At 32.1% G+C, this 27,628-nt stretch overlaps 1 protein-coding gene across 1 annotated transcript in view; it reads right to left on the bottom strand.

The window, feature by feature from the left end:
• Positions 1 to 27,628, bottom strand: part of LOC138713162 (uncharacterized protein C12orf56-like) — a 100,182-nt gene that overhangs the window by 31,947 nt on the left and 40,607 nt on the right. Inside the window, exons 3-5 of the mRNA XM_069845005.1 lie at positions 14,978 to 15,093; positions 9,099 to 9,217; positions 5,986 to 6,145 (exon numbers count right to left, since the gene is read on the bottom strand). Of these exons, the coding sequence (XP_069701106.1) occupies positions 5,986 to 6,145; positions 9,099 to 9,217; positions 14,978 to 15,093 (395 nt within the window). The remainder of the gene's footprint in view (positions 1 to 5,985; positions 6,146 to 9,098; positions 9,218 to 14,977; positions 15,094 to 27,628) is intronic.

Raw genomic sequence — 27,628 nt, 5'->3', positions numbered from 1 at the left:
CACCAAACTTAACTACATACACAATGTTGCCAACATAAGAACATGATTTTGGTCTGTGGTGACATTAGAAGGAAAAATTTGTTTCTTTTTCTCTCTACCTCCTTCGTTCTGAACATTACTGAGAGATAGCACCACTGTTACTCTCATCTATTGCAATGATTTTTCCCTGGGCACCAATTTGCTTGGACGACATTTCTACATAGAAGATTCAGACAGATCTTACAAGCGATCTCCAGTTACTAACAGTATGGTCATCAAAATTGTGTGTCCATTTTATCTCGAACTGAAATCTCTCTAGCATTTTCTTTTGTTTCATCACGGCCAAATGGATTTATCTCTTCGGTATCGATGTTTCTAGTCGGTCATGGCCTTTATGACAGTTTTTGTTTCGTAATATTGGTAAATAATAATATAATTAAAGCTGTGAATAATTTCATGGGCCCTAAAAGTTTTTTTTTTTTTTTTTTCGTAAAAGGCTAGGTATTTTCTCTAGGCCACAAATAAAACTGCAACGCGGTCATAATTATGTACTTAATGCTTTGGCGAACATTAATTGGAAACTTGCTTTCCGTTATTTAAATGATATTCCGTGAACCACACCTTTTTCCTCTTTATTTCGTTGTCATAACCTACTTTAAGAACTTACTACATAAGCATTTTCTTTTAGTGCATTCAAAACATCGTCGTTGTACTGCATAAATCTTGCACTTGACTAATAGAGTGATTTATTTAAGAATATAGTCGCGAATTTTACTACCACCATTTCGATTGTCTTTTGTTTGGCACGGCTCGGTACGGCCCGGTGACTAGTGGCCAGCGAGTAACGTCGACTATCGACATTGCTCTGCCGTGGGTATTATCCAGTTCCACATTTTGTGGCTGACTAATCCATAATTGTTCTATTTCTCCATGGATACGATATATATATATATATATATAATACAGTCCATTATACCTTTGCGGGCCTAGAAATCTTTTATAGGCCCTAGGGCAAAAAAGTCTCTTAGATTTAATTGGCAACAACTTATCTTCGGCTTGTTTGGCTTTAGTACAACTCCAGAAGGAATTTCTGTCTCAACAGATCCCGACATCATTTCCAACATAACAGAACATTGTTTATTAAATTTAGAGACTGGTAACTTAGCAACAAAGAAATAATAGCATCATGCATGGCCTCCCTTAACGAATAATTTTTATTCTACGTATTCTTTTTTTTCTATTATACACAGTCCCTGGATACCAAAACAAAACACGTTTGACAAGACATACAAGCATAAAGGGAATTTTTAACTTAAAACTCTTATGAAAAAGTTTTAATTTATTCAGTTACAGACTAGTGCGCGACAAAATAATGTATGAACCTTTGGCGAAATTTCATGTTTAAACCTCGGGCCACTTGCACTCTCGGCAGAAACCCCGTAGCCCTCGATATAAACGTCTTCATTTCGCCCTTGATACATAAATTACTATTAATGATCAAGAAAGTAAAATACTAGACAAGTGGATGAAGAAATAAACGTGGATAAGTGAACAATCTACGAATGAATGAATGAACGATTGATAAAAATAAATAAATAAATAAATAAATAAATAAATAAATAAATAAATAAATAAATAAATAAACACTTAAATAAATAGATGGATGGATGGGTGGATGGATGGACGAACGGACAGACAGACAGAGACAGACAGACAGAGGTGAAAATGGATGAATAAGAAATAGAAAAAAGAATAAATGTATGAGTGATTAAAATGAATAGCCCATTTAATACAGAAATGAACGAACAAGTAGCTTACGTGAGTGAATTAAGTATTAATCAATAAATCAGAGGTTAAATACATGACTGTATGAATTAATAAGTGATCGAATGATTGAAAAGTCATGAGTGACTCAATGAGTGAATAAATGAAAAATTGAGAAAGTGAATAGACGAATGAATGGAGTGGAAAATTAAATGAATGAACAAGGAGATGAACGGCCGAGAAAATAAGATAAGGGAGTGAATGGGATAATAAATGAACGAAAGGTAAATTAAGAAATGAAAGGTCAGGAAATGCATAATTAGCTAAATTAGCGAATAAATGAGTTGTGAATGAATTAGTAAGTGACTGAATTAACAGTTAGTGAATAAATGAATAATTTTTATTTACTTAGTGAATGAATGAATGAATGATATATTGATTAAATAATGAGTGAATGTACTGTGAATGGATTCATGAGTAAATGAATGAACTGTGATTGGATTAATGAGTGAACAAATAAATGTGAATATATTGGTGGATGAATAAATGAACTTTGAATGAACTAGTGACTGAAAAATTGAACTATGAATGAATTCATGAGTGAATATATGAATTGCAAATGAATTAGTGGGTGAACAAATAAACTGTGAATGAATTAGTGAGTGAATAAAATTAATTTCGAATGAATTAGTGAATAAATGAACTGTGAATCATTTAGCGAGTAATCAAGTGAATTGTGAACAAATTAATGAGGGAATGAATTGAATTAAGTGTGATTGAATGAACTGTGAATGACTTTTGAGTGAATAGATGAACTATGAATGGGATATTGAGTGAATAGATGAACTATGAATGGGATATTGAGTGCATAGATGAACTATGAATGGGATATTGAGTGAATAGATGAACTATGAATGGGATATTGAGTGAATAGATGAACGATGAATGTGATACTGAGTGAATAGATGAACTATGAATGGGATATTGAGTGAATAGATGGACTATGAATGGGATATTGAGTGAATAGATGAACTATGAATGGGATATTGAGTGAATAGATGAACTATGAATGGGATATTGAGTAAATAGATGAACTATGAATGGGATACTGAGTGAATAGATGAACTATGAATGGGATATTGAGTGAATAGATGGACTATGAATGGGATATTGAGTGAATAGATGAACTATGAATGGGATATTGAGTAGATGAACTATGAATGGGATATTGAGTGAATAGATGAACTATGAATGGGATATTGAGTGAATAGATGAACTATGAATGGGATATTGAGTGAATAGATGAACTATGAATGGGATATTGAGTAAATAGATGAACTATGAATGGGGTATTGAGTGAATAGATGAACTATGAATGGGATATTGAGTGAATAGATGAACTATGAATGGGATATTGAGTGAATAGATGAACTATGAATGGGATATTGAGTGCATAGATTAACTATGAATGGGATATTGAGTGAATAGATGAACTATGAATGGGATATTGAGTGCATAGATGAACTATGAATGGGATATTGAGTGAATAGATGAACTATGAATGGGATATTGAGTGAATAGATGAACGATGAATGTGATACTGAGTGAATAGATGAACTATGAATGGGATATTGAGTGAATAGATGGACTATGAATGGGATATTGAGTGAATAGATGAACTATGAATGGGATATTGAGTAGATGAACTATGAATGGGATATTGAGTGAATAGATGAACTAAGAATGAATAGACGATCGAAAAAGAGATTTATTTCCCTGACAGCCAATGAGTGAATGAATATGGGTAGGTAAATAAGTAAATGGGTAATGTAATTATAGAATGGGATCTGAACTATTTCGTGGAAGAGGAAGAATTAATGTTCCTCGGTTATTTCTTAAGCCGGTCACGTGTTTAAGTAGTGCAGTGTAACTTTACTGAAGTTTCGTTATTCTGACACTAACCTATTATTAAGTGCCGTCCGATCTATACTTATTATTTCTGTCGTTCAAGAAATACTCGAGATCCAGGACGTAAAAATTATTTATTTTCTAATAACAGAAAATTAAACGTTACGCAAGAACGTCAATATTGCTAGTAAATGGCCTCTCGTAATCCAGGATTTCCCCGTTGCCTAGCAACAGTGTAATTGGTGTTAGCTGCCGTATTCCAGGTTAGCCATCTTATGTTACACTCCTGTTATTCATTTCCCTACTCTATGTAGTCTATGGAATGGAGGGGGGAAATGAACTCGCCGCCCTACCCCATTACCTCCTGGCTTAATTGCCTCATGAATGATCACTTATTGGTTTCACTTTTTAGGTCCCAACCTGTCTTCGGACTGTTGACTAAACATACATATTACAATGCTCAGTTGTTGTTGACCATTTCCTTTGCTTATTCGTCCATTTGTTTATCGTCTGGTTTCTATTTATGCTCCATTGCTTGCTGCCTCCATCTTCTTGTGTCATTCATGTATTTGCCCCTTTCTTTTTATCTCCTTTGTTTATTCTTTAATTTTCTGTCTTCCTTGTTTATTTTATGATTTATATTTGTTTCTTTTTTATATTGTGATTAAAGTTTTTTTTTCGTTTCTTTATTTCCTAATTTAGTTTTCTCTCGATTCTTCATTTTCTGATTTGTTTTTGTCAATTTTTATACTCTGATTATTTTTTACTTTCATTTGTTTATTTTCTGATTTATTTTTGTCTCGATTCTTCATTTTCTGATTTGTTTTTGTCCATTTTTATACTGATTATTTTTTACTTTCATTTGTTTATTTTCTGATTTATTTTTGTCTCGATTCTTCATTTTCTGATTTGTTTTTGTCCATTTTTATACTCTGATTATTTTTTACTTTCATTTGTTTATTTTCTTATTTATTTTTGTCACGATTCTTCATTTTCTGATTTGTTTTTGTCCATTTTTATACTGATTATTTTTTACTTTCATTTGTTTATTTTCTTATTTATTTTTGCCACGATTCTTCATTTTCTGATTTGTTTTTGCCCGTTTTTATATTGATTATTTTTTACTTTCATTTGTTTATTTTCTTATTTATTTTTGTCCTTTTGCTTTTTTCTGCTTTATTTTTGTCGCGTTTGTTTACTTGCTCATTTATTTTTGTCTCGTTTGTTTATTTTTTATTTGTTTCTTCTTGTTTGTTTATTTTCTCATTTATTTTTGTCTGGTTTATTTATTTTCTGATTTAGTTTTCTCTTTTTCCATATTTCCTGATTTATTTTTGTCTCATTTGTTTATTTTCTGATTTATTTTTTCTTGCTTATTTATTTTAAATTTATTTTTGTCTCTTTTTATATTGTGATTAATTTTTGTCTCGTTTTTCCACTTTCTTTTGTCTCGTTTTTCCATATTGTGATTAATTTTTTTCTCTCGTTTGTTTATTCTCGCATTTATTTTTGTCTCGTTTGTTCATCGTCTGATTTTTTTGTCTCGATTTAGATACTGATTATTTTTTTTGTTTCGTTTGCTTATTTTCTGATTTATTTTTGTCTCATTTATTTTTGTCCCGTTTCTTTATTTTCCCATTCATTTTTGTCCCGTTTGTCTATTTTCTGTTATATTTTTGTCTCTTTTTTTACTGTCTCATTTATATTTGTCGTTTGTTTATGTTATAGTTTTTATTGTGCTGCTTTTTTGTTTCGTATGTTTATTTCCTAACTTGTGTTTAATTCGTTAGCTTTATGTTTATCGGTCTCATTTGTTTGTTATTTGTTTATTGTTTCCAGTAGTTAATTTGGATGAGATTTATTAAAAAGTGTGCACACCTCTTCTTTCACCAATATAATATCATCAGAATGTCAATCCTCTCATTCTCTGTTAAGAATAACATCTAATATTATGTTGATTTCATCAATACTAGGACTAGGTAACTAAATAGGGTTTAAGCTATCAACAATAAAAATGTTACCATAGTAACCATAACCATAAGTTTCTCAGTGCTTGTGTACAGAACAAATGAAATATTACATAGAAACATGCTGTCTCAGATGATATTAAGAAACTATAGATGTCATTCAAAAATGTTCTCGATGACGTCATAACTCTCACAACAATAGTCGCAAAATATTTTTTTCCAAACAATTTTCTATTATAAATACACTGTTTGATGTGTCTGAACTTTGCTATTATACGTTACTTTTGGAAAACTCTGTAAGCCTATATTAGCAGTTCTGTGTCTGCGCATTTAGGAGACCGCGTGTAAAAAGTGTCGCTGTACTCACCGCGGCTTGTCGAGCGAACTGTGCGCGCGCCTAGTGACGTCAGCGTGTTGTGCGGGCTGCGTGTACTGCGCCAAGGAGCTGCGCGACCGGGGAATGTGGGGACGGGCCGAACCCACGCGCTGCAGCAGAGCTCCGATGTCCGGGGAATCCCTCGCAGCACCTGAGCAAACAAAAACAAAATGCAAACAAAAATTCATTATTTATTTCGAAAATGAAATAACATCGTTAATTTGCTTATGAAATACTGTTGTTAGCAAGGAATTTCATCCCGCTATCCAGTCCTGGATACACTGCAGCCTACTCACTTGCTGTGCTCGCCCTTGTCCTGTATTTTATAAACTCATTTCCTACTAGGTCCATAGAAGTCTCTATTTTTATATAACCTTACATCTATAGATACCGTGTTTCTACTTGGACAAATGCGGCAAGGACCAAAACCGTAACTAAAAAATATGACTTCATACAACAAATTCTTCTACATATTACTACAGATAAAATTAGGAAGGTACGGTACTTAAAAGTTCTCGCACTAAGAACATATTATCGTCAGAATTGCCAACTCGATTCTTAAAAACCCGCTAAGATACAGCGCAGAAACCGCTAAATTGCTATATTGTCAGTGTAAAATTAAGATTATTTTACCGCTGTGAGTGTTAAAAAACCCGATAAATCACTATATGAACAATACAAATTACATAAACTTTACCCGCTAGACTAACATGAAAAACGCTAGATCTAGCGGGAAAACCGCTGAATTGACGACACTGATTATCGTCGTAAATGAGTAAATAAATAAATAAATAAATAAATAAATAAATAAATAAATAAATAAATAAATAAATAAATAAATAAATAAATAAATAAATAAATAAATAAATAAATAAATAAATAAATAAATAAATAAATAAATAAATAAATAAATAAATAAATAAATAAATAAATAAATAAATAAATAAATAAATAAATAAATAAATAAATAAATAAATAAATAAATAAATAAATAAATAAATAAATAAATAAATAAATAAATAAATAAATAAATAAATAAATAAATCCATTAGCAAATAAAAGAGTAAATACATAAATAAATAAAAGTAAATAAATAAATAAAACCATTAGCATATATAAAAGTAAATACATAGATAAATAAATAAATAAATAAATAAATCCATTAACAAATAAAAAACTAATAAATAAATAAAAATGAATAATAAATAAGTAAAAAGTAAGTAAATAAATGAATAAATAACTAAATAAATTAACGAATAAATGAATAAACAGGTAAAAAAAGTAGACAATAAATAAATAAATACATAGATAAATAAATAAATAAATAAATGAATGAATAAATAAATGAATCCATTAGCAAATATAAAAGTAAATAGATAGATAGATAGATAAATAAATAAATAAATAAATAGATAAATCCATTAGCAAATATAAAAGTAAATACATAGATAAATAAATGAATGAATAAATAAATAAATAAAAATAAATAAATAAATAAAAAGTAAGTAAATAAATGAATGAATGAATAAATAAATAAATAAATTAATTAATTAACGAATAAATGAATAAACAGGTAAACAAGTAAACAATAAATAAATAAATAAATAAATAAATAAATAAATAAATAAATAAATAAATAAATAAATAAATAAATAAATCAATCAATCAATCAATAAATAATAAATAAACAGGTAACAAAACAAGTAAATAAATAAATATATTGGCAAAAAAGTAAATACATAAATCAATTAAAAATTAAGTAAATAAATGAGTAATTAAATAAATTAACAAAATAAATAAATAAATTAGCAAATAAAGATAGATAGAACTTTATTGTCGATGGCATAATATATGCATAGACATGGTCAAATATATACAATTACAATTTAATTTAAAATAAGTCAAATATAAAAAAACAATATTCATTTCAACGGCCCATGCGTGCATCCTCAAGACTGTAGGGACACAATTTTATTAATTTCGTTTTTATATAACTCCTAAATTTCAGAGAATTTTTTGTATATTTGATGTCATCAGGCAAACTGTTGTATATTTTGATACCAAAGACCATATATGTTCTACTAGTGTTTGTAAGGTGGTGAGCTGGAATAGTTAAACTATTTTTGTTACGAGTGTCGTAGGTATGGAAATCACAATTTTGATGAAAATCAGACAGATTTTTATAAATTAGTAGTAAAACATTAAAAATGTATAAACCATAAACAGTAAAAATATTATATTGTAAAAAATGTTCCCTACAAGAGGTCCTACTGTCAACACCCGCTATGCATCTGACAATACGCTTTTGAGCAATAAATATATCATTCAGCATGGTTCCAGATCCCCAAAAACAAATACCATATGAAAGCCTTGACTCGACGTGTGCGAAATAGTAAGACATTAATACATCGTGATTTATTATCGTCCTCAAAATTCTGATTTGATAACAAAGAGTAAATACATAAATAAATAGAAGTAAATAATAAATAAATAAAAAGTAAGCAAATAAATGAGTAAATAAATAAATGAATAAAAAAAAAAATAAATAAATAAATAAATAAATAAATAAATAAATAAATAAATAAATAAATCCATTAGCAAATATAAAAATAAATAAATAAATAAATAAATAAATAGATCCATTAAGAAATAAAAAAGTAAATAAATAAATAAGAAATAAATAATAAATAAATAAAAAGTAACTAAATAAATGAATGAATAAATAAATAAATAATTAAATTAATTAATTAAGGAAAAAATGAATAAACAGGTAAACAAGTAAACAATAAATAAATAAATAAATAAAAAATAAATAAACAGGTAACTAAACAAGTAAATAAATAAATACATTGGCAAAAAAGTAAATACATAAATAAATTAAAAAGTAAGTAAATAAATAAGTAAATAAATAAATTAACTAAATAAATAAATAGCCTAAATATACCTACAAGTAAATAAATAAATAAATAAAAAATAAATAAATAAACAGGTAATTAAATAAGTAAATAAATACATAAGCAATGAAGTAAATAGTATATAAATGAGTAAGTAGATACGGCAAATAAATAAACTACCGATTACATAATATAGTCAAAAATTCTCACCCGGTTCCGGCGTGAACGTTCGCCTGTGATCTGGACGTTCCCTTGGTGCCGCTACAGGGGGTATAGTTGCCAGAGACGCCGTATCGGGCTGTGGGGGAGATTTCCATGACTCCAGGGGGCTGAGAGAGTAGAGCAACAGGATCAAATCAGTAAAGACTTCAGTATTAATTGGAGGAGATATTGCTTGCATGTTTCCAAGCTGTTTCTTAATTACATGACCTGAACACCTATTAAGAGTGTTTCTTGAGGTGGAAATTTATATTATCAAATCATAATAATAATAATAATAATAATAATAATAATAATAATAATAATAATAATAATAATAATAATTTTATTAATTATTATTATGCCTGTTATTATTATTATTATTATTATTATTATTATTATTATTATTATTATTATTATTATTATTATTATTATTATTATTATTATTATTACAGAGATCTACTTAGATTTATCCAGCTTTTACGTCTATGCTATATCTCCACACAGTAGCACAGCTTTCTCTGTCCTTTTCTAGTTATGGGACGTATTTACAGATTTTTTTATGAATTATATTCTTGTTTACTTGGAGTTTAGTATGACTAGTATCTAACATGAGCTGCTGCCAGGAAGTCAAAAGATGGATAACAATGGCAAACGATTCTTTGAATAGAAAAAGGAGCATCTTCTGCGGATCTCTAGAAAAATAACTAAGGACGAGACTAGTGAAGTGCTTTGTGTGGATTGTGGCATTGTATGGATCAGAAACATGGACATTACGACGAAGTGAAGAGAAGCGACTAGAAGCATTTGAAATGTGGATATGGAGAAGAATGGAGCGTGTGAAATGGACAGACAGAATAAGAAATGAAGCTGTGTTGGAAAGAGTGGGTGAAGAAAGAATGATGCTGAAACTGATCAGGAAGAGGAAAAGGAATTGGTTGGGTCACTGGCTGAGAAGAAACTGCCTACTGAAGGATGCACTGGAAGGAATGGTGAACGGGACTTCAGCGCAGGAGAAGGTATCAGATGATAGGCGACATTAAGATATATGGATCATATGAGAAAGCAAAGAGGAAGGCGGAAAATTGGAAATATTGGAGAATGCTGGGTTTGCAGACCTGCGCTTGGGCAGAACACTAAATGAATGAAGGGATATTGTTACACAGACGAAACTGACAAATGAAGTGCTGGAATTGTAACATAGTTTTGAAGAGATTTATGAAGTTCAAGATGAGGTCACAGGCCCTATATTACCAATGTTAAATTAGTAATCTTTGTGTACGGTGATTTCATAAAGTATTATAGATAAGTCTACATTAGAATTTTACTGCTGATTCTTTATTATTTAAAAAAGTACCGACTTTTTGGTTAGTAAGTGCACTTTGTGAAAATAATAAGTTCTTCCTTTTTTTTTAAACGATTAATTTTTAAAGAAAATAAAATTAACTTATATTAATATTCATTACAAGCAAAGTTTTTACCCGAATGACGTCAAAGTAGAACCTCACAATCAATATAATAGTATAGCTAAACTGTAAAAAATTTATTATTTTAGCTTTTTTAGTTTCTGAGAAAAAGTTACTTATGTTATGAATTATTAACTCTCGAGGAAATGAGCAATAAAGTAAACATTAGGATATTTAATATTGTCGCCAACTTATGAAACAAATATTCAGCTACAAAACACGCGAAACTACAACATCTATTATGAAATAGTTTCAGAGATAGTTTATATCTTTATGCATTAGTACGGGACGAGAAGAAAGTAATTTGGTAAAATATTTTACGTATTGAAGAGTATACTAACAACTAGAATTTTTCAATAAATTATATGCCAAATTATACAGAAAATTTCAAAGGTAAACATTTAGACTATACATGCAACAGTTTGTATAGTTACCAGGAGAGTAAAATCCTGTATACTTCTGACATCTTTTGAGATGTTGGAAAACTAACTACTGCATTAGACGCAGAATGTAAGATACCATATTATACGCCATATACGTCACTTTTGGCCATAATGTCAGTTACCATGTTTTACGCCCGAGCCCCTCATGTCAGAATAATTTAATAGTACATTATGCAATGAGCCTATAATGGTAGTAATTAAGACGCGAGTATGTTTATGAAACTCGCTTGCGCTCGTTTCATAATTTTCATACGAGCGTCTTAATTACCATTATAGTCAAGTTTCATACGACTTTTTATGCTCGACCATATTTCTAACTTGAAATTATTCATAAGTATTTATGTTATTCTTATCTGACTGAGGAGCGGAATTGACCTTATGCAATACCTTGTAAATTGTGGGATGTGCGCAGACGCGAAAGTATTGATTTTTTCCGAGAAACAAATGTCGACATTGACCTTGTTATAATCTAGAGAGTAAAATAAACATTAATCTTGATATAACCTTGAAATTGAATTAGACATTGAAAAACGAGATGACAAATTGAATTTATTTGAATATTATTTACAATTAACGTTAATTATTATAGTAACAAAACTGACTTTATTTCAAATATTGATTTATTGTGCAATTGGTGAAATGAATTTGCGGGAATGTGCTTTGTGAAAGGCTTGAAGATGACGGTGAATTGATGTTAATTTGTGTGTTGTTTTTTTCGTCTGAGTTTAATATTGTATTTGAGATTTCAATTTTATTTTGGATCGATTCTTCAACATAACCTTCTGCGACAGTATTGGATTTCCAGCCTCCGTGACGTTTCAATGTTGTGATGTCGCCACCAGCGTCTACTAAAATTGTCGCAGAACTCCTGCGAAAACAGTTGTCTTTCGATTGCATATCCGAGAATAATCGATACTTGCGCTTTCATATTGCTACAATGGTATTTTCTGATTGGTGGAACACCTGAACTTTAATGAATAGGTGTACTTTAATGAGGTCCATTAAGGGTATATGTACGTGAACGACCACAAATATTATCAGAAAATGCAGACTCTAAATTTCTAAAATTTTATGAAGAAATGAACTCACAATTGGACAAAAATTACAAGGTACAACAACAAGACTTATTAGAACTTAAATATCTGATAAAATTATAAAAAATATGACTAATAATATTTTTCAAACCAGTTTTATCAGAGTATGAAAAATAACAAAAAATCTGCAAATCTCTCTGACACCTTTAATATTTTTTTCTGCATGTAATAAACACTTATTTCTGAAAAGTAGACTACTCTCAGATATGTAGAGTTGTTTATTCTAATAAAATTAATTTTTTATTTGTCCTGTATAAAATATATTAAAATTTACATAATATTTTGTGACCTAATTTTTCTATTTTCAAAGAAATGGGCATTATTTTAGTCTACCTTTTGCATAAAGACATGTTAAATCTGTGTACAATTCTATCTCTAATGGTTGTGGAGTTATGAAATAATATGTGTGAAAATTTTCAAATTTTGGAAAATTTAATTTAAAGTGAAAAGTGAATTCCATAAAAAAATATTCGTAGTAACCTGTTTTTTATACTTTTGTCAGATATTTAAGTTCTAATAAGTCTTGTTGTGGTACCTTATAATTTTTGTCCAATTGTGAGTTCATTTCCTAATAAAATTTTATAACCTTAGAGCCTGCATTTTCTGATAATATTTGTGGTCGTTCACGTAAACATATACCCTTATAGGGCTGCTACCAGGTGTATAATTATTACATTTCGGCATGGTCGAGCATAAAAGATATAAAAACATACAGTCTTATCCGTTTGGGAAGACAAAATAAAATGAATATAAAATTTATAACGGGAGTGCTGTAGAATTCATTTCAGTTCCAATGTGATTCTGAAGCACGGAGTTTTGTATCAACATTGTTACCGCATAAGAAACAAAAGAAGTTACTCAGCAACGACCGAATAAACAAAATGCTTCTTGAATAGATGGATATTTTCTGACGAAGCAACCTTCCATGCCAGTGGGCGAGTGAGTACCCATAATGCAATCATATGGGGAGGTGAAAGTCCGCTTGTCTCATATGAACTAGAACGGGCTAGTCCTAAAGTTAATGTTTGGTTCGCGGTGAGTCGCTATAATCTGTATGGGCCGTTTATCTTCACAGAAGAAACAGTTCGATCAGGACCATACCTGGACATGTTGAAAAACTTTTCGAACCACAACTGCAACAGGAAAACAACATGGGTATCGTGTTCCAACAGGGTGGTGCACCATCTCATAGGGCAACAGACGTCCGTGATTATCTGGATGACACATTTGATAACAACTGGTGCAGTCGAGAAGGGCCAATTAATATGTGTGGCCTCCAACGTCCCCAGACCTGTCACCACCCGATTTCTTTCTCTGAGGTTTTGTGAAGAATGATGTATATGATCTCAGAGCAAAGATTTTCTCAGCTTTTGAGAAAGTTACTCCTGAGATGTTAGACCACACAGGAGGAATTAGCCTCAAGATATGAACTGTGTCGTGTTCACAACGGTGAGCACGTTGAGGTTTAATTTGGACAAAATTCCCATTCTTCTAGAATGCATGTACAAATTATTTAGCACTAAATACTAACAGTTCTCATTTTATTATGTTTTTATTTTATGTCTTCCCAAACGGATCACCCTGTATAATGATGCTTTATAGACGTCGGAAAGTGACTTCCAGTTTCGATTTCGTAAAGAATTAAAATTACAGTTTAATTGTTATGTTAATATTTGCGAATAGGCTATGTACTTATTAAATTGGTTTGTTTTACGACGTTTTATCACCTGCATTGGTTATCTAGCTTCTGAATGAAATGTAGATAATAATAGTCTAGCATCGAAATGAATCCAGGCTCTACCGCTGAAAGTTACTAATTAATATTATTAATTATTACTAATTATTAAAGAGTCCTCTGAAGTTAAGTATTTAGGCATAATTTTCGATAATCATTTAAAATGGAACCAACACATTAATTACTTTCGTAATAAATTACGTAAAATAGTATATTATTTTGTTTTATTGAGGAATTACTTGTCAATAAGTTTATTACGCACAATATATTTAACTTTATTTCAATCGGTAATTATGTATGGAATTATAGGATGGGGTAGCTCATTTAAATCCAATTTTAATCCACTTTATTTATTACAGAAGAAAATAATTAAAATATATCTTCATAAACCTATTGATTTTCCATCTCAGAAATTGTTTTTAGACTTTAATGTACTTAACATAAGACAAATTTATTATATTGTATTAATAAAATTCATACATAAAAATCGAAATAATTTTGAATTGTATTCTCATAGTTATGAAACAAAAGGTATGAATTCTTTAAGATTGTTTGAACCGAAATGCAACACTACTACAGTATTTAATCATAGTAGTAATTTAGGCCCAAGAATATATAACAAATTTATATTTAAATATCCTAATCTTGTCAATTCTAATAGTTCTAGTATTAAATTTAAAAAGTTATGTATGGATTTTATAAAAATTGAAAAATTGCAAATTTAAATTTATATACTATAATTGCAAATTGTATTGTATAATTATTAATTTCAATTAAGGAATCCGCCCCTGAGCACGAGTTGTACTCTTTCAGGGGCGAGCTAAAGTGTTTCTGTATATATTATATTTTATGTTACAATTATTAGCAAAATAAAAATAAATAAATAAATAAATAAAAATAAATAAATTTGCTTTTAATGAGTTGAGGGAAAACGCCGGAAACAATCTCAACCAGATATCTTGCCCAACCAGGTTTTGAACCAGGGCCCGCTTGTTTCACTGTCATACAAACTAACAGTTACTCCACAGCGATGGAGTGCCTGTGTAGTTTAAAAGAAGCTTCAACTAAAGATTTACAGTTACAATTCTCGCCTACGAAGAGCCTCTATACTTTAAACATAAGAACCTTGTTTTTTGTATGATCTTGGTGTTACCTTGGGGTTGCTTCTTCTTCTTCCACATCTTGTAGGCTGTTTTTCCGGTGGCCCACACGAATGTGCTGGCACGTCTCTCTCAACGGGCCCTTCAGGAAGTCTGGGAAGTCGTGCTCCTGCAAAAATAAATTGATCGTGTTTTACGAGTTTGGTTTATTGTGCTCCACGATACCATATGGAAATTTTCTTTATATCTTCATGGGCGTAATCCACTTCAAAGCGTGATAGACTAGATCAGTAGACAGGGCTTTCATTTCAAAACTTCCCAGTCTGAATAACTAACTTATCTATTTCAACCAAATTTAGAAACCAGTGTTAACTGCATTTCAGGCTTCACTCACTCACTCTATCATTTTTAAATTTCAGTTGGCATACTTAAATTTGAAAGAGTATTCAATTGTTTATACATCTGATTCATTTGTTCTCACATCTTTTGTTTTCTATCGTCGTTTTGCATTTGACATTTCAAAAGATAACAGTGGCGGTTAGGAGTGAAACCTGAAATGGAATTAACACTGATTTTAAACTTTCTCATGAATATCTAAATTGACGTGTTTTTTTGTTTAAATTATTTTTTTAAATAACTATTTATTTAGAATGTTAAGTTTTGAAATAAAAACACGGTATATAACAAAACAACTTGATCTCTTGTCTCGATAGTTTGCCCAAAAGTCAAATAAATAAGTAAATAAGTATATAAATGAATAAATAAATAGATAGACCCAAGTAGATAAATAAATAAATAAATAAAAGTAACATAAGTAAATAAGTAAATAAATAAATGAATGTATAAATAATTAAATGAATATTTGAATGAAAAATAAATAAATAAATAAATAAATGTAACATAAGTAAATAAGTAAATGGATGAATAAATAATTGAATGAATATTTGAATGAAAAATAAATAAATAAATAAATAAATAAATAAATAAATAAATAAATAAATAAATAAATAAAAGTAACATAAGTAAATAAGTAAATAAATAAATAAATGAATAAATAATTAAATGAATATTTAATTGAAAACAGAAGCAGAAAGGAAAACCCGTGCAACGCTTTTAGCTAGTAAATAAATACATAAATAAATAAATAAATAAATAAATAAATAAATAAATAAATAAATAAATAAATAAATAAATAAATAAATAAATAAATAATTGAATGAATGAATAAATAAATAAGTAAGTAAATAAATAATTGAATGAATGTATGCATAAATAAATAAATATAAAGGCAAATAAGTAACTAAACAAATATAGGCCTAAATAAATATACAGGGTGTTAAAAAAGTATCCAATATTTTAGAAGGTGTTAGTATGCATCAAAACAAGAAAATAATGTCTAATAAACATGGATCCTACAACACATACTTTCTGAGATCTGAACACTTGTTCATAGGAGGTGCTCAATGTGACGTCCGTTCATGGCAATGCATTCCTCTGCCCTTCGGCGTAAGGAGTCACGCACTCTTTGAAATTTGTTTTAATACGTTAATAAGAAAGTCCTGATACCGAGCCCCAGTTAATCTCTGTGATAGCACATATGACCCTATTAATCTATCGCCAAGAACGCCTGCCTATATGTTGATTGAGAATCGGTGCTGATGCCTTGTTTCTTCAACTGCATGGGGATTTTCATCAGCCCACACATGCTGGTTACGAAAATTCACAACACCATCTCTGCTGAACCCCGCTCATATCCGCAACCAGACTTTTCTTTTTAGTATTCCTTGCGACGTATCAGTATTCCATGCCAGGGGTGTCAACTACGACATGATTATCTGGTAGTCTGCTGTATTGTAGGCAGAGAAATGCATTGCCATGAATGGACGTCACATTGAGCACCTCCTATGAACAAGTGTTCACATCTCAGAAAGTATGTGTTGTAGGACCCATGTTTATTAGACATTATTTTCTTGTTTTGATGCATACTATCACCTCCTAAAAATTGGATACTTTTTTCTTAACACCCTGTATAAGTAAATTAGTCCGCAAATAGCACATACGTATATAAGTAAATAAATAAAAATATAAATAAATAAATAAATAAATAAATTGATAATTAAATAAATAAATAAACAAATAAATATGTCTAGATTATATAAATAAATAAGTTACATGTAGGTACTTCAGTGAACATTTGGAACTCGATCCCTATCATAGATCTATACCACTGTAGCTATTCTGAGTTTTCTATAACGAGGAACTGAAAGACAGAAATTACAAATGTGGCGGATGTATTGGGAGAAGATCTTTTGTTCCCTATCATCCTCGTTCTTACAGGTATCAAACCTGATCCCCTTTGATAAGAAGCTAGCTGCCCACTAAGTGAATGCCGCTATTAATGTGACATGAATTCTGTGCATCCCTGAACCTGCAGAACTTCGAGATAAATCATTAATGTTAGATCAATGTTACGTAAAAACTGATACACTTCTCCGGGTTTCGAACTGTTGACATTTGTATTTCATGCAAGGACACAGTTATGTAACACTGCTGCATTGCATCAGTCCATATTACAGAAGGGAATAAAATAAGGATTCAAAGTGACTCATTTTTTCACCCTTGAGAGTTTTTTAAACGAACCGTTAGGCGAGTTTAAAAATTTCAGAAGTGAAAAAAATGAGTGACTTTGTGTTATATAAACTTAGCCTGCATATTTTTCTTCACAACTAATAATTTCAAAATAAATATAAGAAAATTGAAGATTAATTTTAAGATGTGAAGATTACTGAAATGGTAATAGAAGTGCGTTGCTAAGGACAGTTGCTATGGTTTTTTTTTATCGACGTTGATTTGTTTGGTTGCAATTAGCTCCTAAAGCGATAAAGTTTACAGAATTATAATTTGATTAACATAGCGAGGAAAGCGATGAAAATGCTGTATTAGATATTCAACGTGATATAAAAGGAATCGGCAAATAATTTTATATTAGAACTCCTTAATGAAAAGTCTAGACTTCAATACGAAAAAGAGTAGACCTATGAAGAATTTGTGAGTTGACGACAGTAAAAGAAAGTCCAGAAATGTCGGATTAAGTTCTTCTTGCTTATCTCGGTGGAAAATCTAATGTTTATAAGTGTTCGATCCTCTGGTAGAAGTTTTCTATGTTAAAATCAACGTTAGCCGTGAAGGAAAATATAGATATAGCATACAGTAAGTAATTGCCCTACAGTGAAAGCATTTCTTAGAAGACAAAGTGAAGTTATAATAATAATAATAATAATAATAATAATAATAATAATAATAATAATAATAATAATAATAATAGCCCAAACTACATTTGAATAATTTCAAGGAAAAATTGTTCTGGGACCGTGTATCGATCCCGGAACCCTTCGTTTAGCGCACGAATGCTCTTCCGACTGAGCTACCCCAGGAACTATACACGACACCGTCACAATTCTTCCCTTTATATTCACACAAGTCAAATGGGCTGACAAGACGCCAGAACCCAACTTTGAGTGCACACAAATACTGTGTGACTTACGCCACAATTTAAGTCACACAGTATTTGTCAGCCCATTGGAGTTGTGTGGAGATATGAAGGGAAAAATTGTGACGGTGTCGTGTATAGTTCCTGGGGTAGCTCAGTCGGAAGAACATTCGTGCGCTAAGCAAAAGGTCCCGGGATCGATACCCGGCCCCGGAACAATTTTTCCTTGAAATTATTCAGACCTGAAAAATATGAAAATTGACTTCAATAACCGAAGGAATCATGGCATTAGCAACTTTTTAGACAACTCTGACGTATCTTGTGCGATAAACTTACGACAACACTGTACTTGTTAGAAAGAGAGTAGAGTCGGAAGTGCTATGGTATAGGGTAAAGGCTGGTAATACAGTGATACGAGTAATATTGTGATAGTTCTTTTCGAGAATTTATTACAATTTTACTAAACGAGAGAAGGACCTGTTTTGTACAGAAACTTGTCCACGAACATTCCCTTAATACAGCGGTGACCAAAGCGAGTGTCGTGATTACATCGTGTAATCACAGACATTCAAACGGGTACGAGGAGATTTTTCTGTACATTGCTGTGTTTTTCATTCACGTACTGAAGGCAAGCAGTGGCGGTATCATGTCGTTCTACAAACTCTGTCTCTACAAGCTGTAAGAGGTGGTTTCGTAGAGAATGAGAAGGAGAACTTTTTTGTTGTTCTGTCGGACAAAATGTAATATGTTTACTTTGCTCAACGGTTCAATTAGGAGTATATAGAAACATTAATTGCCACGCTGAATAATGTATTATTATTGTTATTATTATTATTATTATTATTATTATTATTATTATTATTGTTATTACTAACCACTAAGTATGTGTTTCTATAATTCTTTTGTACGTGCGTGAATATTGATATTTTTAGATCTTTTCCTTAGAAGGATAAAATTATTAGGTTTTATCTCAATTTTAATCTTCTTAATCTTTAGATGAGGTTAACTATTTATTAGTTATTCATTTAATAATAATATTTTAGAAAAACTGATCCAATATTATGTGCCATCGAACTGTTAAACGCCAGGAATTGACATGTCTTAAATCATAGCCAGGAAGAGAAAAATGAGATAAATAAATGTAAGGAAGTCAGCTACCTAATGGGGTTTGAAATATCTCGTGCTCTGAAGCCTTTTAATACAACAGAATTTCTCAAAAGAGTAACGATTAAAATAATTTAAATAACTTGTCCATAAGAAGTTTTTAATTTTGAAAAACTACGAATTTCTTGACCAAGTATCGAGAGAAGAATTCAGAAAATTCCTGATTACATTCAAGAAGAAGGTTAAAAAAAGAAGCAAGAAAAATCGTATATTATTCACTGGCTCTTGATGACAGCAGTGACATTACTGATACAGCAAAGCCTGAGATTTTTATCCGCGGGATTGATCAAGATGTTAGAGCAGGAACCACCACTGGTTGTAGTTTTCATGCCAAGTACCTTTCCTCCGTCTCCTTACTTCATAGGCTGTCTGTCGCATGTAATCACTGCAGCTCGAGTTTTGGTCACCGCTGCCTTAATACATTGACGCAAAAAACTGATCTTCCTCTCGCCCAGTAAAATTCTCAAAAAGAACTACCACAATATTACCTGTATCAAAGTATTACCAACCTTTACCCTACCTCACTCTTTATTTTAACCTCTCATTTTTGGCAAGAGTATAGGCCTGCTAGGAAAGGTCCATAAAACCAATGTTTTTTTTTTTAAACCTGGAAGATGTTGAAGCTGATGAAGTTCAGGAAGATAGAATTGGTGAAACGAGTATTAAGGTGAGAAAGGAAGGTAGAGATGACCTAGAGTAATCAATGCAGGAAGGGGCGGAAGAAGTCCAGCGGGCACTTGCATGTATTGGACTTGTTTTTCCTGACTGACTCGTCTGAAGACTTCAACATGTGATTTGACTAACAAATTTCGCTGTCGTTGGAAGCCAGGAACTATCATGCGAGGTGCAATGGAATGACGTGGTGCAAAAATAAATTGAATTTACATGGAAACACGGAGAATTCAGTGACCCGCGTTGGAAGTGCTTAACTGCAGAACAAGGGTCAAGAGAAATCGATGTTTTCGTGTCAGTCCGCCTCTAAAAATATCGTAATTCACGCGAGTAGCAGCTCAACTGTTTCTGACATCTCCTGGCAACTGATCTCCAATAACAATTGCCGCTCACATTATCTTTTTCTCGAGCAACACAAATTGAAGGATTTTGTTTATCATTGCAAAAGAACATACGATTATTATTATTATTATTATTATTATTATTATTATTATTATTATTATTATTAGTATTATTATTATTATTATTATTATTACTTACTTACTTAATGGCTTTTAAGAAACCCGGAGGTTCATTGCCGCCCTCACATAAGCCCGCCATTGGTCCCTATCCTGAGCAAGATTAATCCATTCTCTATCATCACTTATCCCACCTCCCTCAAATCCATTTTAATAGGCCTATTATCTTCCCATCTACGTCTCGGCCTCCCTAAAGGTTTTTTCCCTCCGGCCTCCCAACTAACACTCTATATGCATTTCTGGATTCGTCCATATGTGCTACATGCCCTACCCATCTCAAACGTCTGGATTTAATGTTCCTAATTATGTCAGGTGAAGAATACAATGCGTGCAGTTCTGCGTTGTGTAACTTTCTCCATTCTCCTGTAACTTAATCCCTCTTAGTCCCAAATATTTTCCGAAGCACCTTATTTTCAAACACCCTTAATCTCTGTTCCTCTCGCAAAGTGAGAGTTCAAGTTTCACAACCATACAGAACAACCGGTAATATAACTGTTTTATAAATTCTAACTTTCAGATTTTTCGACAGCAGACTGGATGATGATGATGATGATGATGATGATGATGATGATGATGATGATTATTATTATTAGTGTTGTGGGATTTAATCGATTAATCGAGCAATTTCTGTTGTAAGATTAATCGATCATAAATATTTAATAGAATAATCGAGTCAATTAAAGTTAATCGCTTGTCGTTGATAGGCCTATTATTATTTTGTTAATACAAACTCATACTAAAAATTCCGATAATATTTCTCTCTCGGAAATTGCTTACTTAAAAGCACAATAGTACAGTTATTTTCTAACTGTAAACCAGGTAACATAGGAAAAATCTTTGCACAAACACTTCAGAAAGAGATGGAGATATGAGGACAGTGACCTAGTCTATCTCTATTGAAAGTTGAAACACAATGCGAAACCCTTATTAAGTTTTATGGTTTTCCAAGAAAACTTCCACCTTGTTGTCAGCTCACCTTCCTAGCATATGAAATACATACTTTTCTGGGATTCGTCTCCCTTATTCCTTATAAAATAGCCATGTCTACACTGAGTGCAAGCGAGAGAATAACTATCTTCTTCTCTTTCCAAAATCTGGTAATTCGATTACAATAGGGGCCAGTCTTCTGTTTCGACCGCTGTACTTTTGCAATATTGCAGTTTCTGTACTGAGTTTGTATATGAAAGTTGTGTATTTAGTTTGATAAAGAAAAAAAATCAGTTTTCTGTGGCTTGTGAAAAGTGTAAACTCCATTATGTCATATGAGAATTTGAGAGGTAAACTCGGTGAAACGTTTGGATTTAAATTGAACGATCGTGGAGAAGTGATTGACAGAAAAAAAGTTTTTTTTTTTTCCGTGTTTAGTGATGCAGGAGACATTGTTACTGAACGTAGAGCGGCACTTAATTCGGAGCATGTGAATGCACTCACATGTTTAAAATCATGGATAAAGCAGTATTAACTAGGTGAGTTTTCATACTTTTTGTTATTTATGTTTGTCTCAAAAATTCACGGAGAAATTGACACAATAAATTATAAGCCTCATAATAATTATGTTAGTAAGTAATTAAAATAGTTGTTTTGTTATATGACGATGCAATATAGGCTATACAGACATATAACATTTAATACGTCTTATGCTTATAACCGAACACAAGTTAAATTTAACAATAATTGTATATTACAATATATTAAAACATTTTTTTCAACTCGATCAAAACTCTATTAATCTATCGATTAATGGATTAAATTCAAATAGTTAATCGATTAAATATTTTGATCGATCAACAGCACTAATTATTATTATTATTATTATTATTATTATTATTATTATTATTATTAACAACTTATTATTATTAATTATTATTATTATGGTGAATAATTATGTAATCAATAAGTACCTATATAACCAATATCTACCACTTAGGCCTTACTTTGCTTATATTTAACAATAATTTTAGCCTACCATAAATACAGTGATGAAATGCATGGCATATTCATTCACTAGCATTCTCCAATCTTTCCTATTTTCTGCCTTCCTGTTTGTCTCCACATACGATCCACATATCTTAATGTCGTCTATCATCTGATATCTTCTTCTGCCCCGAACTCTTCTCCCGTTCACCATTCCTTCCAGTGCATCCTTCAGTATGCAGTTATTCTCAGCCAGTGACTCAATCAACTCCTTCTTCTCTTCCTGATCAGTTTCAGCATCTTTCTTTCTTCATCCTCTCTTTCCAACACAGCTTCATTTCTTATTCTGTTTGTCCACTTCACACGTTCCATTCTTCTCCATATCCACATTTCAAATGCTTCTATTCGCTTCTCTTCACTTCGTCGTAATGTCCATGTTTCTGCCCGTTTGTAATCTATAATCTGGAAATAAAATTATCCTACTTCGGATAGCCTTAATTATTTAAGGCTGAAGCTAAATCGTTAATTTATTAAACTAGAAACTATGATAGACCTAACACTGATTTCTGCGGAACTCCATGTTTATTTTCCTTCAATTCTCTACTTTTATTCTTTCTTTAATACATCTCTTTTTTCATTCTTTATTGCCCCCGCTGTTTTATTGTCTTATTAAACTAGAAACTATGATAGACCTAACACTGATTTCTGCGGAACTCCATGTTTATTTTCCTTCAATTCTCTACTTTTATTCTTTCTTTAATACATCACTTTTTTCATTCTTTATTGCCCCCGCTGTTTTATTGTCTTATTAAACTAGAAACTATGATAGACCTAACACTGATTTCTGCGGAACTCCATGTTTATTTTCCTTCAATTCTCTACTTTTATTCTTTCTTTAATACATCTCTTTTTTCATTCTTTATTGCCCCCGCTGTTTTATTGTCTCTTTATTGCATTTTTTTCCTTTTTCCTTGGAAGGGAATGTGATTTCGGGAGGAGGCATTACGACCCAACACTGCGATCTTTTAAGATCTGTTACGTTAACCCTCAAGCTAGGCGCATTCCTAAACCCCATCGACTGACTACACTAATGTTCGCTACGTACCCAGGTTTCGAGCATGCAACCCCATTCGTCCCTAGGTCTCGATTGCAGGCAATACTGTGGAATGATAGCGGAATGGAGAAATTTTGGCGGAATATAGAGAAATTAAAAATCCCAGGCTTCAACAGGACACGAACTCGGACCCCCTACGTGATAGGCTCAAGGTCCGGCTATTCAACTACCGCAGAGGTATTTCTTTTTGTTTGATTTCTTCATTGGTTTCGTAGAATAGTATAAAATGAATCCTCCTTCTGTGTGTATAAACAAATCCTGTTCCACGTAATCTGGGCGGACTCTCCCATGTTGCGCACACAACAGCTTCAACTTCAAGGCTGAAAGCGTCAGCCGCTCGATGTGTCCTATTAATAATGCAAACCCTACACTTGAAACTGCGTGATCTACTCCACAGGTACGCCAACTCTCGGACCAAGGTCAATTTCAGAAACCCTCAAATATTCACATGCGTGTTTTATAAAAAATTGTTATATAGGAGAGAAGTTATTAATGTTGTATAAATTCGCCCCTAAGGACAGTTCCTTTTACACAAACGTAATCAGTTTCTACGCAAGAAACATATGCTACCTAACTTATAACTCCAAAACAGAATTTCATAACATGCGTTAGAACAGCGTTTCTCAAACTTTTTTGAAGTGGGGACCACTTTTTTAAGTCAGAACAGTTCCGCGGACCACCTTACTCTTGTTCCCTTCGAAAGCTAATTTATCATTTTTGTAGCATATTTTAATATCAGCATACTTACATTTTAATGTAGAAATAATTAATTTAATCCAATTAATTTTATATTAATATTAACTAATTATGTTAATGTTAATAGAAGAAAATTTCTTATATCGTCATCTGTAAAAACAGAACTAAAAAAAAATAATGCAGAAACATGTCCAATTTTCAACAAGTAAAGATGCAATTTCTCATGTTCTATAATTGGTGTACGACGTACAGTACGTGCCCATTTCAATGTGCTGACTGGGTGTCGGCAAACTATTAAGAAAGTCATAAATACATGAAAAGGTTCGGTACTTTAGTCCTGTTATGAATTTGGGTAGTCCTTAGCTGGATTACAGGCACGGCGCCAGATGTGCAGGGAAAAGATAGCGAGAAACACCACGTTCATAGGTTAGTGCTTTAATTCCCTCTTGTGTTTTTGAAGGTAGAGTGGGAAGTCTTCTTTTGAGAAGATTAACTCCGTACGTAGATGAAATTATTGGGGATCATCAGTGCGGTTTTCGGCATAATAGGCCTAGATCGACTATTGATCAGATTTTTTGTATTGGACAGATATTGGAGAAAAAATGGGAGTATGAGGGTACAGTACATCAGTTATTCATAGATTTCAAAAAGGCATATGACTCGGTTAGGAGGGAAGTATTATATGATATTCTTATTGAATTTGGTATTTCCAAGAAACTAGTTCGATTAATTAAAATGTGTCTCAGTGAAACATACAGCAGAGTCCGTATAGGTCAGTTTCTATCTGATGCTTTTCCAATTCACTGCGGGCTAAAGCAGGGAGATGCACTATCACCTTTACTTTTTAACTTCGCTTTAGAATATGCCATTAGGAAAGTCCAGGATAACAGGCAGGGTTTGGAATTGAACGGGTTACATCAGCTGCTTGTCTATGCGGATGACGTGAATATGTTAGGAGAAAATACACAAACGATTAGGGAAAACACGGAAATTTTACTTGAAGCAAGTAAAGCGGTCGGTTTGGAAGTAAATCCCGAAAAGACAAAGTATATGATTATGTCTCGTGACGAGAATATTGTACGAAATGGAAATATAAAAATTGGAGATTTATCCTTCGAAGAGGTGGAAAAATTCAAATATCTTGGAGCAACAGTAACAATTATAAATGACACTCGGGAGGAAATTAAACTCAGAATAAATATGGGAAATGCGTGTTATTATTCGGTTGACAAGCTCTTGCCATCCAGTCTGCTGTCCAAAAATCTGAAAGTTAGAATTTATAAAACAGTTATATTACCGGTTGTTCTGTATGGTTGTGAAACTTGGACTCTCACTTTGAGAGAGGAACAGAGATTAAGGGTGTTTGAGAATAAGTTTCTTAGGAAAATATCTGGGGCTAAGAGGGATGAAGTTACAGGAGAATGGAGAAAGTTACACAACACAGAACTGCACGCATTGTATTCTTCACCTGACATAATTAGGAACATTAAATCCAGACATTTGAGATGGGCAGGGCATGTAGCACGTATGGACGAATCCAGAAATGCATATAGAGTGTTAGTTGGGAGACCGGAGGGAAGAATACCTTTAGGGAGGCCGAGACGTAGATGGGAGGATAATATTAAAATGGATTTGAGGGAGGTGGGGTATGATGATAGAGACTGGATTAATCTTGCACAGGATAGGGACCGCTGGCGGGCTTATGTGAGGGCGGCAATGAACCTTCGGGTTCCTTAAAAGCCATTTGTAAGTAAGTAAGTAAGTAAGAGTGGGAAGTCAATTGACGGGTATGGTAAATAAATTTCATAAAATATCAGTACTGGGAGAAAAGATGAAAGGCGATTGCCATGTGTCATTTACAAACTCTGAGATTTTTACTTATTGTGTGATACGCAATTCGTTTGAATTTTATTTTTTCTTCTGTCTTTTTTGAAGGACCACAAGAGCAGACCTCGAGGACCACAGGTGGTCCGCGGACCATAGTTTGAGAAATGCTGTGGTAGAATACAGAGAACTTATTAATTTTGTCTAAAACCACCCCTTTAAAATAGTAGTTCCTCTTACATAAAAGCAATAAGAGTTCGTACACAAAAAGTATGTGCTACCTATAAGAGGTTTTGGAAAAGGTATTTTTATACAATTCTGGTAATTAAATTTTCTCTACTCTTTGGTTAATAATCCTGTGACAGTTTCAATGCATTGTTGTTATTATTTGAATTTTTCGTATAAAAATACCTTTTTCAAAGCCTCCTTAGTAGGCCTACTGTACCATGTTATAAAATATCTGTAGATGCAGCAACTAATATGTGTGTCATTATGACAGTTATCATTAAATAACTTGAAAACGATTAGAGATATCTCAAAACGGATTGCACCATTTTTTCTTTGAGAAAATTTCACATGATTTTGAGTACCTACATGACCCTCTTTCCATTTAAAATTTCATTTCGGATAAATCGCAATATAGCGAACGCCAGTAGGGGAAGTTATCCCTACCCACATGAAATGTGCATTCGACACAAAACTCGCCTATCACGTAGAGTGTCTGGTGAGCTAGTAGGGGAAAAGTGGAAGGGGTCGTGGGCGGAGCTTCTATGTTCGCTATATTGCGATTTGCCCAAAATTTCAAAGTTGCATCCAAAATGCCGGCTTTTGAGATAGCTGAGGGCTAGAATCGAATGTGCCACTGGTATAGTCCCGTCGCTCTAATTTCCGGCAGCCAATCACGTTGCCGGTCGGCTACATTTAAACGTGTGCGTCTTGTGATTCGCTGATGTATTTCCTAAGGCTCGATAAATACTTAATATAATCGCCCGCCATTTTGGCTCTTTCGTTGGGTTCGCAGAAAGCACATGAGGACGTTATTTGCCGCTCAGTTATTTGCTCAATTACAGTGCGTTTGATTTATTATCATAGGAGCTACGACATGATAATGTTTAACGGTGCGGCAAATAGATCCCTCGTCTGGTAGCTCGGCAACGAAAGAACAAAAATGGCGAACGATATTACCTACCTAGACTTTATAGAGCCTTCACTTCCTAAGACGTAAGCAAAGAGGAGGAGTCATGCCGGGAATAACAGCGTCGCGACTATAGAGCATTTGGTCTTACAAATACTGATAACACCTGTACTAATA

This window comes from Periplaneta americana, chromosome 2 (assembly GCF_040183065.1).
Source record: "Periplaneta americana isolate PAMFEO1 chromosome 2, P.americana_PAMFEO1_priV1, whole genome shotgun sequence".
Lineage (NCBI taxonomy): Eukaryota > Metazoa > Arthropoda > Insecta > Blattodea > Blattidae > Periplaneta > Periplaneta americana.
This window is presented reverse-complemented; position numbering and strand designations above follow the sequence as displayed.